Genomic DNA, 18817 nt, shown 5'->3' with positions numbered 1-18817 from the left:
CGTCCAGCTGATATGAAGGGAGGGGAGACACATAAGAATGCTCAAACTTGTTGATGGTACCCATTTGACATAGTTTCGACGGTTTGATGATCAGAGTTCCTCTAGGTTTCCTCTTGAAAGCTTGTAAGCCAGTCACTTCTTGCCTTTGTAGCGCCAGCCCCACCCCTTTTTTTTGGGTAGCCAATGTCCAAGTTGCCTATTCCTATCTACTCTGTGTATGGAGGGGGGTGGGAATAATACTTGCTGTAAAGATTTGCTCCCTCTTTTGAGCTACTGCATCCATAGGTGTCGGTCATATTCATCAAATTGTATAAAATTACTCTTTTTTTCCTCTTCTCTCTTCTTCTGGTTGAGCTCTGCTCATCTAGTCATTGAAGCCAGGTCAAGTGGGTATTATCTGCAAGTGTGGGTGTTCTTGTGCATATGTCCTATCTTCTTATCAGCTGGACCACTGTGGCTATGTCACTGACTCTGGGCCCAAGAGTCCCTAGGCCTTGCCACACTGCTGGCCAACCAGCTCTCCACCTGGGCTCACAGCAGTCTATTGAACATTGTAGGGCTTAGCTTGCAGCTTCATTGCTGTTTTTCCCTCACTTCCCCTATCAGCGATGAGCGTGGTCACCTATCTGAGTGTGTATTCCAATTGAGTCTTAGTCTTGGAAGGGGGTTTGCTCTGAGGGGACCTGACCACTTGCCTTGATGGCACCTGGGTGAGCAACTTGCTTTTTCTTGTAGTAATCAGTTGGTCTGCATCATTATAGTATAATGTTTTTGTATTTATGTCTTTGAAAATGTCTGTAACAAGTTTGAGGGGACTTCAAAAAGTTTGTAAGAATATTCCATGATCTTTCAATTCCATTTTTCCAAGAACTTTTTGAAGCCCCTTCTTCATACTGTCCATTCAGACTGATCTAAGCAAAGGGACTTGTGCAAAGAGAACATGACAGGCTTTATACAGTGATGATTAACACCAGATCTCATTTGTGTATAGATTTTAAAATGAGAATTTACATTTGTACAGCTGGAGCCACAAAACCCCCTCTGATGCTTTATGCCCCAGGGACCATACAAGTCGAACTCATTAGCAGAGGTTTCCTCTCACCTGGCTGGGGTGGATGAGGTAACGGCATCTGGTGGTGCATTAGAGGGTATGGCGGAGGCTGCTGATGAGGCATCATGCCAGGGTGCCCTGCTGCTCCAAGTGGGGCTAGGCCAGGTCCTCCTGAATGCTGGTGTGCTTGAGGATTCTGTCCATGCTGCTGCTGTTCCATTTGCTGTCGGGCTCGTAATTCAGCATATTTCAGCTGTTCCATGTGGAAGTTCTGACGTTCAGTAAGCAACTGCTGCCTCTGTTGTTCAAGCTGAAACAGGATGGAAAAGGAAAGTAACACCGGAACAGATTTTCAGAATTGTATGATACACAAGACATCGATCTGAAGCTTGGATTCCCTGTGAATCATCACAGGTAAATAGCCTTGTTGCCTCCTGAAATACTTACTATGAAAGAGAGGCATTTCTTAAGCACCCTATTTCCATTTGGGCATCTATGATCATAGTCAGGGTCTTCTCTATGTAGAATCTAAGGCATGGCTTTCTTTGCGGCCTTTACCCAGATGGGCTTTTGCCCTTTGGGCCCATTCAGGACACATGTTAATTCTCTCCCTGATTGACAGTCCTCTCTCTCTAAATATATATGTATGTACACATGAACAAGTGCGCGCAAACACACACACACACACACACACACACACACACACACACACACACGGTGGTGGTCTATGGAGTAGGTTCTGACTCATAGCAACCCTGTATAGGGTTTCTGAGGCTGTAAATCTTTACAGGAACAGAAAGTCTCATCTTTGTCCTGAAGAATGGCTGGTAGTTTCGAACTTTGACCTAGAGTTACCAGGAGACTCGTAAAAACCATGCTACAAGAGCTTATATATAAATTAACTTTTTGTTGTGAATTGAGTGAAGGTTTAACAGACAAAATCAACAGTTTCATATTCAACAAATCTTACACTTTGTTTCATCTCAAAGATGCAATCACTTCCATGCAACAACCACTTCCTCCCTGTGGTCCCTATTTCCATTTCACCCTCCTTCCTATTCCTTCTCAACACTGTCCATAGATAATTGTTGTCCTTTTGATTTCCATGATGAGCATACCTTATTAGTGTTGTTGTCCCCTCTATATACCAATGTACTGCTTGGTTGAAAATTGGGCTGTAAGGGTGTTTTCCTTTCCAGATCTGAAGGGGTGGTTGAGGGTCACAGTCTCAGGTTCCTCCAGTTTTTCTGACCAGTCAGCCTGGTCTTTTTTTTTTAATTAAATAGTTTAGTTACTCATTTTCTCCCACTCTATCCAAGACCACCTAATGTGATCCCTTTCAGATCAGTTAGCAGTGGTAGCTGGGTACCATCTAGTTCTTCTGATCTCAGAATCATGGAGACTTTTGATCATAACCAACATGTTCCATTAGTCCAATTGGATTAACTGATTCTAAGCATCTTCAATTCTCATCACTCTTCTGTCTTCCAACATGAAAATACCAACAGTTATACCTTAGATAACCACTCATCAGCAGACACTACTCACTAATATGGAGTCCTGGTATGGTGCTGTAGAGGTTAATGCGCCACAATGCAAAGCCATTTGAATTTGCAAGGTTGGTGGTTCAAGCTCACTACTTGCTCTTCAGAAACCCTAAACAGGGTCGCTATTGGTCAGCCCCGACTCAACAGCACTTAACAACAACTCACTAATGTAGGATGTAAAACAACATAAAAAACTATGTTATGCCAATTGATCATGGTATCCCCTGAGAATATGGCCCTGAGCCCCTAGGCCCATTAACAGATTGTCTCCAGGTGTTTGATGATATCTATATTTATACTGCTTTGCCCACTGTACACTCCATCACATTTTTATGTGTTTGCCGCAAACATAAATAAATAACCCATGTGCAAATATCCTCTTTCAAACCCTTACATATGTGTTGGTCTACTTCCACTCTTCCTCCCATATCCGCTCAGCCTGTGTATCTGTTCAGGTATCTATCCTACCCACTTTAGCCCTTGCATACCTGTCTTCACCTGCCTTCATCAATCTTCTGCCAACCTCCTTCGTCTTGTGTACTGTTCTTTCCATCATCCAGGGTGACACCCAAGAGTCTACACTCTAGCCAGTGAGTTACTCTCCCTTCCTTCCCCTGATAACTATCCAAGAATGTTTCTTTTAAAATGAAAACCTTTTCTTCAATTTTCACAACAGCAGAGTCCTCTAGATATTTTAATAATTTCCATGACCTGTCTCTGGGTTTTCTCTTCCTCAGGTTAAGTGAACGTCTCTTGTCACACTTGTTCCTTCTCCTATGACTGGTCCCTCCTGACAATATGTCCGAAGTATGAGAGATGAAGTTTGGCCATCTTGGCCTCCAAGGAGCACTCTGGCTGCACTTCTTCCAGCACAGATCTATTGGTTCTGTTAACCTACAGCACCATACCAGGACTCCACATTAGTGAGTAGTGTCTGCTGATGAGTGGTTATCTAAGGTGTAACTGTTGGTATTTTCATGTCGTGGCAGCCCACGACACTTTCAATATTCTCCTCCAACACCATAACTCAAAAGCATCTATTCTTCTATGGTCTTCCTTACTGACTGTACATCAGGAGACTTGTAACCACCATGCTACAAGAGCTTATATATAAATTTTTGACTTTTTGTTGTGAATTGAGTGAAGGTTTCACAGACAAAATTAACAGTTTTCGTTAGAAGTCCAATATTTATCCCTATAGTCCTATACCAGGACTAGCACAATTCAAAGGAATTTAATAGTAGGTTTGGAAGCAGCCAGTTCTGTAAATAAATATACTTTCATTACCAAGGAGCCTTGGAGGTGCAGTGAGTGGTTAGGTGTTTGGCTGTTAATTGGTTCAAACCCCATAGCCGTTGCACAGGAAAAAGATTTGGCTCTCTATTTTCATTAAGATTACAGCCTTGGCAATCCTATGTGTGGCTCATACGGCCAGTATGAGTCAGAATTTGGCAAAGTATATTTTGGTTTAACCAATTTAGGACTTTATGATAATTTGCTAAAACCTAAGAGACTGTCGGAAAAGGACTTCCTATGTAAGTGTTTGCTGAGCCACTACTGGTCAGGTTAGCTTGGCGGAAGTCCTGCAGTTATGTAAGAGACGAGCAATTTTAGGTCAAGATTTTTTATAAAGAAGCTGAACCATTACAAGAGAGAAATTTTCTGTGTTTCTGAAGGGAAATTTTATTCTGCATTATTTAGCTTAGTATTGTTTTTGTTTGTTGTACTTTAAAACTGAACTATAGTCTATTTTTTGCAGCTGACCTTTGTACCTAGGAATTAGCCCTGGAAAGAAATATGAAGTATCTATTGTTCTTAATAGGATGGGATAAGCAGTTGGGAAGAAAAAGTTACTCAATTTTCTTGCTATAGCATGAGCTGATAACCTCAATTATCCTGTTTAAGCCTGAGTTTCATCTGTCAATTTAAAAGAGATAATTAATAAAGAATGGAAAAGGATAAATTATTAAACATGCACACATACAAGAGAGCCCACTTTAAGCATAAAACTCTAATGTGGTTTGAGCAGGTTCTTTGAAGAGATAATCATGCCCAGATAGCAAGCTGCAAGTAGGCCCAGGAGGACTGGAAGGAAATACCTCTCTTGTTCTGGACATCTTATTTGTTATGAATCCAGTTATGATGGCATTTACTTTGGTGATAGGCAGAGAGAATGTAACTGGGAGTTACTGAGGGGAATTTGGCAATACTGAGCAAATTTTAAACTTACTTAACCAGTGAGTCAGTGATTGTACATGTAAGGACAGTCACCGAAGCATTATTTTGGACTTAGTTTTGTCTGAAATACACTCAGTGGCTGGGGTGTGGGGAGCTAGTCACAATACCAATTTAAAACACAATTCCAACTGTGTGTTTGTATATACTTAGACACACACATATAAAACACATGTTGAAATATGTTTACATAAACTTTGCAACTATTCTGGAAGACATGAAATTATTAAGAGTGACAATCCTCAGGAATGGATATACTCATTTATTATCTGAAATTTATTTTTATATCACACACGGATCATGTTTGTAATGAAAAAACAAAAAACAAAAACAAAACTACTGAAAACTGTCCATTATGTGCTATAGTATAGACATGATGTTTTCTTTTCTCCTTTCTCTATTTCTTGGAACTATGAACATACAAGTATAAATTACTGATATAAATACGATGCTTCTGAATGTGTTAACTTTCTTTCAAGACTCCAAAATGACTTTAGGGAATCCATTTCAGACAATGATGCCTGTAGTCCTGCTCTGAAGTCACATCCCCCGCTGCATTCAAACTGTGCCTTCCTTCCTCTTTCCCACCACTGCTACACTGTACGTGTATAATCCGGAACTTGAACACAACAGAGTACTCTTCTACACCAAGACACCAGACCCAGCTGCAATTGCAGCTGAAGTTCACACAAAGCTCTTCTCCCAACTTCTATTTGTACAAAGAACGGAGGAGGGGTGGGAAAGAGGAAGAGAGGCTGCTGGCCACAGAAATCCATCTCCACTGCCAACGATTGAAATGTCAGCTATGACTTGAGCCTCTGACTATGATTGTTGCTGCTAAGTGGCTTGAAGTTGCTTTCGACTCATTGACCCTGGATAGGGTTTCTGTAGGTGATCCTTCCTCTGTGTTTCCAACATGTGCATTCAAATCAACAGTAATTATCAATACATCTGGATTGCACGTTTGATCAATTTCAGACTGAAGAAGTTGGTTGGTTGTTGTCGTAAGTGCCGCCAAGTTTGTTTCGACTCATAGTGACCCTGTATAGGGATATTATCAATACATCTTGATTGCATGTTTGATCAATTTCAGATTGAAGAAGTTAACAGAATTCTTTAATTTCATTATCAATGGGCTTTAGTGGTTGGTATGCAGTATGAACTGGTCTTCCTTGTACAGATATTATCCTATCACAGACAGCATTGTATTTCAAGATAGATCTTGAAACATTCTTTTTGATGATGTATCATATGTCATTTCTCTTGATTAAAAATGTTCAATATAGTCCATTTCAGCTCACTAATACAGGTCACTCTAAGTTGGAACTGACTCAACGGCACTTAACAACAATGCCTAGGATATCAATGTTTATGTGTGTTCCATTTCGTTTTTGACAAATAACAATTTTCCCAGATTCATACTTTGCACATTCCATGTTCCCATTATTAACTGATGTTTAAAGCTGTTTCTCCTCATTTTGAGTTGTGCCCCATCAGTCAACAAAGGTCTGAAAGCTTTACTCCACTTGAATCATCATAGTCAACTCTACTATGAGAAGTCAGCTCTTCCCCAGGTGTATCCTGAATGGCTACCAACCTAAGGAGCTCATCTTCTGGCAGTATATGTGATAAATTCTAGGGCTATACATAATGTTTTCATCATCTAGCACTACATCTGACAATGTTTTGCTACTATTCATATGTTTTCAGTGGCTAAACATTCAGAAGTAGTCTGCCTCTCCTTCCTAATCTTATTCTGGAAGCTCCATTCAAACCTGTACACCACAAGTGACCCTACTGGTATTTAAAACACTGGTGGCATACCTTCCAGCATCAAAGCAACTTGAAAGCCACCTCAGTACGAAAAAGGGACAGATGAATTATGGATCCTTTTGATAGGGCAAGGAAAATACAGGATAAAAGGGACAGAAAATAGCTAAAGAGACGAACAGAGTAGGCCACCACTTATTTTATCTAATGTATATTTTAGTTAAAACAGTCATGATTTTATTGCCCAAAAAAGCCACAATGACTTCCCTTTACTTACAGCTTCTTTCTCTCTGTCCATGATTGTTTCTAGCTCTTCAAAATGTCGAAGTTTGATCTCTAGTTTCTTCATTTGTGTTTCAACCAGGAGCGCTACCAAGGACTTGATCTTTCTTTCCTCCACAGCAGCCAGGTGCTAAAGGAAAAAATCAAATTATTTAGGCAAACATTTGTTTAAAAAACAGTAACGAAAGTTGAAGGTGATACTCAGAGTGGGAATTATGTAATTAAAAATGAGGTACCCTAGAATTCCACTTTGTTTATATTCTTACATGTTTATTTCAAGTTAAACTGACAATCATAACTGAATTTCTGATCCTTATAGAGATACGACAATCATTAAAAAAAAAAAAAAAATACAACTCTTCTAGTGTTAAACTACTCCTTTCTAAGCTTAGATGAACTAGGGCCCTGATGGTTAAGAAGACATGGGTACAGAGAAACCCTCTTCCCTCCCTAAAGATTTCCTCAGCACTTAACACTAAGAAGCAAAGCCTCTGCTTCTTCTGGGCAAGTGGAGCTGTGTGTGGAAATGAGGGCTAGGATAGTGTTCAGAGCAGGAAAAACTAATAAAAGTACAAGAAAGGACATTCACTAGAAGAAAGTGCCACTCCTTTGCCATAAATCTTAAAGAGTCCTGAGTTTCATGTCACCTCAAAACTACAAAACAGAAGATGCCAACTACCCAGAGAGGACAAAGATTCTATCTGGTCAAGGTCAATAATCTCAACTTCTCCCAATACAACTTTGTTCTTGTTGTAAAGTGTCGACAAGTTTTTTCCAACTCATAGCAACCCTATATAGGGTTTCCTGGGGAGCAGTTGATGAATTTGAACTTCTGACCCTGCAATTCAAACCAACCTTTGTCCTGTGGTACAGGGCATTATCCCATAGTTCCACACCAGGACTCCAATACCACTTTACATTCATTTTTATTTTACTTGCTCAATTTATGTGCCTGTCTTCTTTTTAAGGTTCACTGTACATTAAATGATGGCCTGTTAACTGTGAGGCCTGAGGTTCAAATGCAGGTCTGTCTATTCTCACCATCTTGGTAGTCCTAAGGAGCAGTTCTACACTCTACTCCAACCCATAGGATCTCTATGAGTTGGAAACTACTTGATGGCAGCGGGTTTTGATTTGGGTTTATATTGATTCTATGTAAGGTTTTATGAAATAGCAAGGAGTGCTTATCTTATTGATTTCTGTGTTTCCTACAGAATCTAGAGGGAGCTGACATGCAGTAGGAGTTTAATATAAGCTTTTGGAAGCTAAATGAGTAGTCATAATGTTTAATGAAAGCTTTATATTTCACCCTTTTATAGCTGCAAAAAAGAAAAGTGACATCACAGTTACACTCATCGGTAGGAAGATTTACAAATTTAAGCAAAAGGTAACCGTTTTGTGAATGAATCTATAGTTGTTAACAATGTTTTCCTCCATAAACTGCAATGAACTCCATCAATGAGAAAATTAATAAAAAATCAATATAACGACAATGTAACCACAAAATACTACTCTAGTTTGAAACTCCCAGCTGTTCTGCAGGAGAAAGATGAAGCTTTCTGCTCCCGTAAAGATTGATAGCCTTGGAAACCCTGTACAGGGTCACTATGAGTTGGAACTGACTCCACAGCACATAACAGCTGCAGCATACAATAAAAGGAGTCCTGGTGTGGCGTGGGCTAATGCATCAGCTGCTCCTTGGAAACCATATACAGGGTCACTTCACTACGGGTCGGAATAGAATCAACTCGACAGCACTTACCAACAACAAATACAATAAAAACTGATTAATAATTGATTAAATCATATGGTATAGTGAATTACTTGACACGGATCTTCTATTCATTCATTGTCTTGGTGGTGGTGGTGGTGATGTGCTGTGGAGTTGGAACTGACTCATAACTTTGTAACTTCCACCCAATGATTCAGTGGGAACATGAAAATACAGTGTGAAGGACTATAACGCAGGGATTGTTTGGCTTTGCCATTCTGCTGCGTTTCAAATGGGCTATTTCAAAATGTGCCATCTCTTGATCACCATGAAAGAGAAGCAATCCTTTGGATCCAGAGATCCTTGTGGAGAAGCAGTGGAGAAGGAACAGAGCAGTGGGGCTTCTCACAGACTGACTGAGGTGGAGTGCCTTAAGAGTCTGAGGCTGCTTTATAATGGGGTGCCCTTTAGGTATTTATCTACAGTGCTAAAGTAGCTTGTAAAACTTGCCCAAACAGGGCAAAGGCAAAGGAACCATGTTGCTGAGATCCAGGGAGCAGAGGTATGATTGAGACATGGCTGAGAAGAGGTACTTCTGACTGGAGAGATGCTGCATCCTGAATTGCACCTTGTGTGGCACTGTGGGTTAATGCACCAGACTGCAAAGCCATTTGAACTGCAAGGTCAGTGGTTCAAGTTCACCAGCCACTCCTTGGAAACCCTGTACAGGGTTGCTATGGGTCGGAACCGACTCAATGGCACTTAATAACAACAACAAAGCTTCCCTAATAAAACCCTTATTCCTGAGTATTGTCTGTGAGTCCTGTGTGAATACTGCAGTGGATTTTCAGAGCCAGTAGTGAACTAGAACGCGATTTGAAGGAAGGTTTGAGAATTGGTAAAGAAAGTTGTATGGTAGAGGCATGTCTGACCTTGGGTTGGTTGATAATGGTGTTTCGTCTCTTCCCCTCTTGTGAAGGTGGAAGGGATCAGGTTTTTGCAAATTAACTAAAAGTTAAGATTTAGAAAGGGAGTTGGTGCTTATGACATAATCTATACTTTTCAAATGAGGTAAGTAATATTGTCTAAAACTGAGAAATCAAGAACTAGCATAAAAACATTACTGAAATTAATCAAGGCATTATAAGAGCGAGAAGAGTTTTTAAAAAGTTGAAACTGGGAAGATATGAGTAGGGAGACAGAGCAAGTATCAGTAGTATTTTTAAATAAGAGGCTGCTTCAAAAATTTCCGTGGAAAAATTCTATTATTCTGTGAACTTTCTGAAGCCCTTCATCATACACATTCCAGGTTTTCTGAATTTAAATAAATCTGCTTCTTCCTTGTACTTGGCAGTCTAGGAGCGGGTCCCTGGGACCATCATGGGAGAAGAGCGCAGAGCAGGACCCTACCCAGAGAAGCAGTGATGCCAGAGATGGAGGCAGAGACGATGATGTGGAGAGATGGAGCAGCTGGGGACTTTAGACAGGGAGAGGGACTGTGTGCTGATGACCGGAGGGGGGAAGCAGGCTTGCAGGGTATACCCTTTAGTTGGTTGATGATGTATGGAGATTGTAAACATGGCAATGAAACGATATGCGATAAAATGTATGTAAAGCTAATGTTCTCTCATGTAAACTATCACATAATTCACAATAAAACATTAAAAAAAAAAAGCAAATGTATCCATGCAACTTCAAAATTCACCCAAAAAAGGCTTTCAAATCAACACACCACAGTGGTTAGAGTGATTTCAAGGTATGTTGCCAACCTTGAAAAATTATCAACTATTATCTATGAGAAATAAGTTTTAAAGTATTTCTTGATAAGAATGTCTAGGGATCTTTTATACAATACTCTAGTAATACCTACTCAACCTAAGGCAAGGATAACAAAGGAAACCAATGTTATATGATGGCTACTAGGGATTCATTATAGAACTCCGTCTACTTTTGTATATACTGTAATGTTTCCATAAGAGGAGTTTTCAACAAATGGTGTTGGGAATATTTGATAAAATCCATATACAAAAGCCTTGGCGTGGTGCTACAGATTGAACACTGGAACACAATATCATTTGAATTATAAGGTCAGCGGTTTAAACTCACCAGCCACTCCTCATAGGGTTTCTGTACACAACAATATGCAAAAGACTGAATATGGATCCTTTATGTTAAGACTACTCTCAAAGATAAAGTCAGACCTAATATTACAAAGATAAATGTAAGACCTAATATTACATTTCTTTAAAGGAAAGAATAGATAATAAATCTAAATAATACTGTCTGAAACAAAAATTTCTTAGCTATGATATTAAAACTGTAAGTGATAAAAGACAAAATTGTTAAGTTGCACCCTCACCAAAATTAAAAACTTCAGTGCTTCAAAGGATACCATCAAATGAAAAGACAGTCAATACACTATGAGAATATGTTGCTGGCCTGCAGCCTAAGAAACCACTCAGGTGCAAAACTGGACTATTTTCTTTTTAATGAAAAAGAAGGAGACTTAGAAGGCAAAAACAAAAACTCAGAGGGGCAAACTCAATAGTCAAGGGGAATAATTTTCAGGGAGTACAATTGGGCTCTGATTGTGACACTGGTACCATGTGTCTGACTAGATTTCTGAATTGCTATGAACCAGTGGGTCCTCTGGCCTTTCATTTTTTCCTTTCTTAAATGGGTATACAGTTATCGTGTGTCTCAACACTGTTAGTTAGTCCACAATTCTTCATATTGAGAAAATTACATGAAAGACTCTGCACCTGAGTAACCACTCATGAAGACCTTCTTCTCTACCTGGACCTGATGCACATAGTAAGATTAGCCTAGTCCTCTAACCTGAGCCTCATGACAGAATGGGACGCTTATTTTCCATGTGGAAAAATGCAAATATTGCTAGCCAGCAGGTAGCCCGTGTGGATTAGGTCTTCCTTTCACCTAGATGTATGTAATGGTCTAATGCCCCAGAAAGCATGGCCAAGGTTATGCAGCACCAACTTCATGGTGCAGGCCAGAGACAAGCACATTCTCTTTCTTGCTACCACTTGGACACTTTTCTTTTAAAGTTCTAACATGGCATGAAATTATTCCTACTACTGTGAGACCACCTTATTATGAAGAAGCCTGAGCTGATCTCATGGAAAGGCTAAGATGAAAGTGTAATCCCTACCCAGGGATCAGTTCAAACACATGAGTGACTGCAGTGTATGCCATATGGAGAATTATTCCAGCTGAGCCAACTCAAACTTCTTATGCACAAACACATGAAATAATAAAATCACTATGGATTTAGGATACTATATTTTGGAGTACTTTGTTATGTAGCATTGGATAACTGGAACAAGAACAATGCTGACGGGCCCTTGCAACAAGAATCATTCCCACCCCTCCTACACACAGAGTGGACAGGGATGGGCAACTTGGATATTGGCTACCCAAAAAGGGAGGTTGGGGGGCTACAAAGGTAAGAAGTGACTAGCTTACAAGCTTTCAAGAGAGAACCTAGAACCAGAGGGCCTGGAGAAAGGTAGAATCTCCAGTGAGTAGTATTCAATCTGTCTAGGTGGCGCTGATGCAATGAAATCCAGATAGGTCTCTTGTGATACAATAGTGAATAATTGTTATCAGGAGTGACTGTGAGGGTTGGAAATGTAAAGGTAGACATTTTATAGCAAGGAGGGAAGTGATTAACTTTTCAGTCTAGGAGCGGAGGTCCCTAGGACCATCAAGGGAGAGGAGCAGAGAGCGGGGCCCTACTCAGAGAAGCAGTGATGCCTGAAATGGAGTCAAAGATGATGATGTGGGGTGATGGAGCAGCTGGAGACTTTAGATCCAGAGAGGGAGAGCGACTGTGTGCTGAAGACCTGTGGGGCATGGGGGAAGCATTGCATGGAGGGGACTGTAACCATGGCAATGAGACGATATACAATGGAATGAATGTAAAAGTAATATTCTCCCATGTAAACTATCACATAATTCACAATAAATCATTAAAAAATAAAAATAAAAAAAGAAGAGAAGGACTAAGAGCTGGTGGCCAGGAGCAGACTTGCAGAATGTGCCCTTTGGAGATGTAAAATATTATGTATGCCTCAGTGGGTTTTTTTGTTTGTGTGTTTTTTAAAAATGCTAAAGTGGATAGAGAGAAATACTGTTAAATGATGGTACATGGAGGGGATTATAATCAATGTAATGAAACAAGGTATATGATTTGTTGAATGTAAAACTGATGATATGCCCTGTAAACTTTCACTCAATCCAAAAAGAACAAACAATGCTCATGTTTGGTTGTGTTTCTTACAGATCTGGCAACAATGACAACCAAGGACTTTCAACAAAGGGCTATCGGGAGAGCTCAAATCCTCCACATACCGATGTTACAAAACTTAAGACAAAAAGAGCTTTGGTAGCGTACTGGTTACAAATCAGGCTGTGTACCGCAAGGTCAGCAGTTTGAAACTACCAGCTGCTCCACAGGAGAAAGATGACGCTTTCTGCTCCCATAAAGATTTACAGCCTCGGAAACCCTGTTTAGGGTCGCTATCGGTCGGACTGACTCGATGGCACTTAACAACAACAAGACAAATGATGAGGTCTGGAATGTGCCTCAGAATGTATAAGGGGTGTGGAAGAAACCACATGAGAAAATCAATAATTATGAAATAACTTCTTTAAGACAGGGTTGAAGTGAACATTACATAACAAAGCATGCATTTTAATCAGTAGAAAACAAGTAGTTTCTATACAGTCACATAAGGAGAAAGGTAAATAGAGCTAACCATAGATAAAATGAACAATAGGTCCTTTTTCCTTATGTGTTCTCTTCAAACGATCAAATAATAGGAATGGTATCAATGATGAATTATGTTTGTTGTTGTTAAGTGCTGTCAAGTGAGGTCCAACCCATAGTGACCCTGTATAGGGCTTTTGAGGAGCAACTGGTGAGCTTGAACCACCAACTTTGCAGATCAAATCAACTTTGCAGTCCAGTGCATTAACCCACAGTGCCACACCAGAGGTCCACTTTTACGTTTATGTGTAGTGTAAATCAATTCCAATTAATCCTTGCCTGTTAAAAGTTTGTTACTAAATTACAGAATGACAATTTCCCCATCAAGAAGGGATTTCAGGCCTAAGTGGGCAAGTAATGAAGACTTCTGAGGAGTAAGAAAGAATCTTCCTGTTGTTCCAGAACACTTGAGTTATCAATGAATCTACTCTAGCCATCGTTAGATATGTGGGTGGTGGTGTTGGTAAGTGCCATCAAGTGGGTTCAGTCCCACAGCAGCCCTGCACAGGGTTTTTTTTTTTTTTTTTCTGCATAGGGTTTTTGAGGACAGGCTGGTGAGCTTGAACCACTGACCTAGCAGTTCAAACCAACTTCTCAGTCAAACGCATTAACCCACAGTGCCACACCAGGACTCCAAGATCTAGTGAGATATGTGGATAGGTGGTAGCATATTTGAATGACAAACATTTCTGTTCTTGTGAAAAAAATTCATCCTGTTGCTGCTTACGAAAAAGATAAAGACCTACTTTGCAGATTTATTTTAGTGATAGTTTTGGATCATTTATACCCTCTAAACCTAAATGCCCACGTAGAAGGGATTCAGAGTATACAGCCAATGGTGTTCCTGCTTGTTCCCACACAGCGCATGTTCCCACACAGGCCATCTTGGCCTCCAAGGAGCACTTCGGCTGCATTTCTTCCAAAGCAGAGCTATTGTTTTTAGTAGGTATGATAAAAAAGCAGATATGCTTCTGAAGAGTTTCACAAATGGCAGCGATGGGGAGAAGCCATATATGCACACGATCTCATTTGTTTAGGAATTAGATCTAGAACCTCTAATTATTACTCCAAGTCAGAGTGTGTGTGATAAACGATTAAAATGTATCAAAGAAAACTCTTAGTAACAAAGCTGCTCACAGACATGAAGAACAAAAAGAGAATAAGGGAAAAGGCTTGGATGGGCTAGATAAGTTATCCTAATTATAGTAATTTAAGTGAATTCTTTACCCCATAATTACTATGTAGCACAAAAATGATTCTGTGCCTGTGAAATGTATCACATCCAGCTGTGAAGTGTCAATTTATTGTCATACTCAATAACTCATGTGTGCCAAGTTATGTAGCATGTGCATCTGAATACTTTTAAAAATCAAGAGGTTAACAGACGTGTTCTGAAAATGAAGATCTAAGTTCCCAGTTAGAAATTAGAGTGGTGATGACGACGAAGTGAGAATTCAAAGACCTGAAAAAAATTTGTTGCTTGGATGCTCATCTAAGGGACTAAGTCAATTAGTCCATAAAAGCAGATTCTCTATAGTAAAGATATGAAAATGTTGTTGCAAAGTACTCAGACTTTTGTGCTCAAAGTTGCAAACATTCACAACTATGGGGTTAGGGGAATATATTACTATCATTTTAATTCTTAGTAAAAATATATCAAAGCACATCACAGTAGTACAAAGAGGGAAAATGATGCAAAAGAAGAGTGAGAGATTTTGTGAGAGGGGAGAGAGTCCAAAAAGCCCAGATTCAAAGAAGAGAGTGGGTTCTGTCTGGTAGAACTGCAAGAGCAATTAAGGTAGAACAGGCAAGAAACGGGGCTTGAGGATTAAGAAGGATCTTGGTTGCAAAAAAGTACTTCCCAACGTAAGAGTTGGGACTGTTAGACAGAAAGAAATAAGGAGGTTATGGGAAAAAGTGACAAAAGGTAACACTGTACAATTCCAGTAATATCAAGTTATAAATAGGAAAAATAAATCCAGTTTTAGAAGACAGGCTAGTTATTCCCTTGGGAGAAGGCAAAGAAATTATAAAGGAATGAAGTATCTGGGGAAACTGCTAATGTCATGTTTCTTGGTATGGGTGCTGTTTACAGTGGTGGGTTTAATTTCTGATTTATTTTTTCACTTAATTAAATTCAAGGTATATTTCAATAAACTATTTAAATTTTTAAAAAGTACTTGGGTTGCATGATATAGAAAGGAATGGAGGAGACAGAAAATGATGGGAAGTTGACTTAAGGAGAAAGAAATGAATCTCGACATTAGCAGATGAACTAATGCCCATTAAAGACTTAAAAGAGCTGAACAGCTATGGATAATGGATGAGTAAGAAATGAAGAGGATTTGAAGGAGATTTTAAAGACATGGTAGATGGCACTGCAATGACCTGAGAAAGGTACACAGAAAGTCAAGCCCCTGTGCTCTCTAAATTTCTCATCTATAAAATGAGAGATTATGTCTAAGACAACCTTAGAGTCTCTAAAGACTAGGAGATGCTCAAACTATTCAACCAGGCAGAAGATAAAATAAGCTCTAAACAACAAGAAAGATGTCAATTAATAGTTAAATTGGTGTCTACAACAGTACTCACTTAAACAAAAGAGTACCTCAAAAATACCTAGGGGTAAGATTGTTAAGGTAGAGAAGTTACCAATAATTGAGACAATAACTACAGAGATCATGAGATATCTTTCAAACATACCTGTAAACAAAAATATGAAAATCCTCAAACTGTTGTAATAACATCTATCAGTTGGGATACTATATGTACTGATCCTACTAAAGAAATCTATAAAAATATTTACCCTAGCTCTCATCCCTGCAACTTCTGCACCTATGTCAGATGTATAAATACTCAAACTAGCAGTCTGGTGGTTTGCATTGTGTCATATATAAACCCACTGCCATAGAGTTGATTCTGACTCATAGTAACTCTGTATAGGACTTCCAAGGCTATAAATCTTTATTGGGAAAGAAAGCTTCATCTTTCTCTTGCAGAGCACTTGGTGGGTTAGCAGTCCAGGGCTTATTTGACAGCACCGCCAGTACGCATATATGTTGTTGTTAAGTACCATGGAGTCGGTTCTGACTCACAGCGACCCTGCACAGGGTTTCCGAGTCTGTAAATCTTTACGGGAGCAGAACGCCTCATCCTTCTCCCATGGAACCGCTGGTAGTTTCGAATTGCTGACCTTGAAGTTGGCAGCCCTAATCGTAACCACTACGCTACCAGAGCTCCTTAGTGCTAGTATATAGTCTGTTGTAAATTATGCATAATGAAGTATTCACAGCAGCTGACTGCTCTGAGGAAATTAAAGACCAAGAAAGAGCATCTTACCAGTTGATCAAGAATAGAAGTTTTAATGGTACCAATTCAAGACAAAAGGAGGACTGTTCTAACAACCACTTCTGGTGGTAGAATGAAAAATAGGTGAAGGGTTTTTTTTTTAAACTTCACACAGTAAAAAACAAGATACACAAGGAAGTAGGATAATTGAAGTTACATGGAGAAGATTGTAAACACTAAGATTAAACAAAATATATATTAATTGTGAGGAGGGGTGGGGGAGGGAAGGGAGGGTGGAATACTTGGCAGGGAATAGACACAGGATAGTTTGGGTGCTGGGGAGGGGAGCAATATACAAGAAGGGAGAGGAGAATGGAAGAACAAAGCAGATGGAAGAATATTTAGGCAGGTTTGCATGGGCTAAGTGGGACAGAGGTAAATAACGATGTATGCACAACCTTGAACAACAGGGCTCTGCGATACAGGGATTGGGATGTGGTTGGAATGGGAAAAAGGGGGCAATAATGTTAAGATGCTTGGCTGGCTTTTGAATCTTGGCTTCCCTGGAATACCATTATAAAATAAGACACTGGAGGGGGAGAAAAACGAATAGCCAGAAACGTCACCATAGAAAGATTGCAAATCGGTCTTCTGCCTATAACTGATTTGAATACCTAAAATGGGGCTACAACGTGCCCAATGGAGGAGGCTTCTTGTGGAGTTTCTACATCACATAAGACTACAGGTGGAATCCTGAACCACATCTAGAATTTTCAGGTGGAAAATTTCCACTTGAAAGGACGAGCAGACCAGCCTGGAGTGGCTAGAAGAACAAAAGATACTTCTTGAAATAAAGACCTACAGGAAAAATATCAGACAATATAGGCAGACTGACTGTTACTACAAGAACAAGCAAGTTGCTTTGCCCAGGAGACATCAAGGCAAGTGGTTCGGTTCCCTCAGAGTAAAACCCCTTCCAAGACTAAGACTCAACTGGGAATACATGCTCTGATTGGTGACCTCGTTCATCACTGATAAGAAAAGTGAGGGAAAAACAGTAATGAAGCTGCAAAATAAGCCCTACAACATTCAACAGCCTCCTATGAACCCAGGTGGAGTTCTGGTTGGCCAGCAGTGTGGCAAGACCTGGAGACTCTTGGGCCCAGAGTCAGCGACATAGCCACAGAGGACTAGAGTGGAGAATGAAGCGTCCAGCTGATAAGAGAGGGCATATGCACAATAACACCCACACTTGCAGATAATACTCACTTGACCTGGCTTCAATGACTGGATGAGCAGAGCTCAACTAGAAGAAGAAAGAAGAGGGGGGGAAAAAAAAAAAAGAGTAATCTGATACATTTTGATGAACTGGACCTACACCTATGGATGCAATAGCTCAAAAGAAGGGACAAATCTTTACAGCAAGGATCATTCCCACCCCCTCCACACATGGAGAGGACAGGGATGGGCAACTTGGACATTAGCTACCCAAAATGGGGGTGCTACGAAGGCAAGAAGTGACTGGCTTACAAGCTTTCAAGATGGAACCTAGATCCAGAGGGTGCGGAGGAAGAATAGAATCTCCACTGAGTAGTATGCTATCTGTCTAGGCAGGGTTGATGAAATGAAATGTGGATAGGTCTCTTATGATACAATAGTGAATAATTGTTATTAGGACTGATTGTGAGGGTTGGATAAGTAAAGGTAGACGTTTTGTAGCAAGGAGGGGAGTGATTAACTTTTCAGTGTAGGAGCAGAGGTCCCTGGGACCATGAAGGGAGAAGAGTGGAGAGCGGGAGATGATGACGTGGCGAGATGGAGCAGCTGGGGACTTTAGACACAGAGGGAGAGGGGCTGTGTGTTGATAACCGGGTGGGGGACAGGCTTGTAGTGTACACCTTTTGGTTAGGTGATGATGCATATACATATGGATAGGGGATTGTAACCATGGCAATGAAATGATGTAAGATAGGATGAATGTAAAACTAATGTTCTCCCATGTAAACTATCATGTAATTCACAACAAAACATTAATATATATATATACATTGTCGAATATAAAACTGATGCTCTATAAACTTCATCCGATTCACAATAAAAAGTTAAAAAAATACGAACCACAACTTCATCCACTCTGAGACCAG

General features: G+C 40.0%; 1 protein-coding gene across 1 annotated transcript in view; it reads right to left on the bottom strand.

The window, feature by feature from the left end:
• SMARCC1 (SWI/SNF related, matrix associated, actin dependent regulator of chromatin, subfamily c, member 1) overlaps positions 1-18817 on the bottom strand; it is a 207848-nt gene that overhangs the window by 27723 nt on the left and 161308 nt on the right. The window contains exons 25-26 of the mRNA XM_006868793.1: positions 6881-7015; positions 1103-1361 (exon numbers count right to left, since the gene is read on the bottom strand). Of these exons, the coding sequence (XP_006868855.1) occupies positions 1103-1361; positions 6881-7015 (394 nt within the window). The remainder of the gene's footprint in view (positions 1-1102; positions 1362-6880; positions 7016-18817) is intronic.

The sequence above is a fragment of the Chrysochloris asiatica genome, unplaced genomic scaffold (genome assembly GCF_000296735.1).
Source record: "Chrysochloris asiatica unplaced genomic scaffold, ChrAsi1.0 scaffold00124, whole genome shotgun sequence".
Classification (NCBI taxonomy): domain Eukaryota; kingdom Metazoa; phylum Chordata; class Mammalia; order Afrosoricida; family Chrysochloridae; genus Chrysochloris; species Chrysochloris asiatica.
Note: the sequence above shows the minus strand (reverse complement) of the source record. Positions and strands in the feature narration are given on the sequence as shown.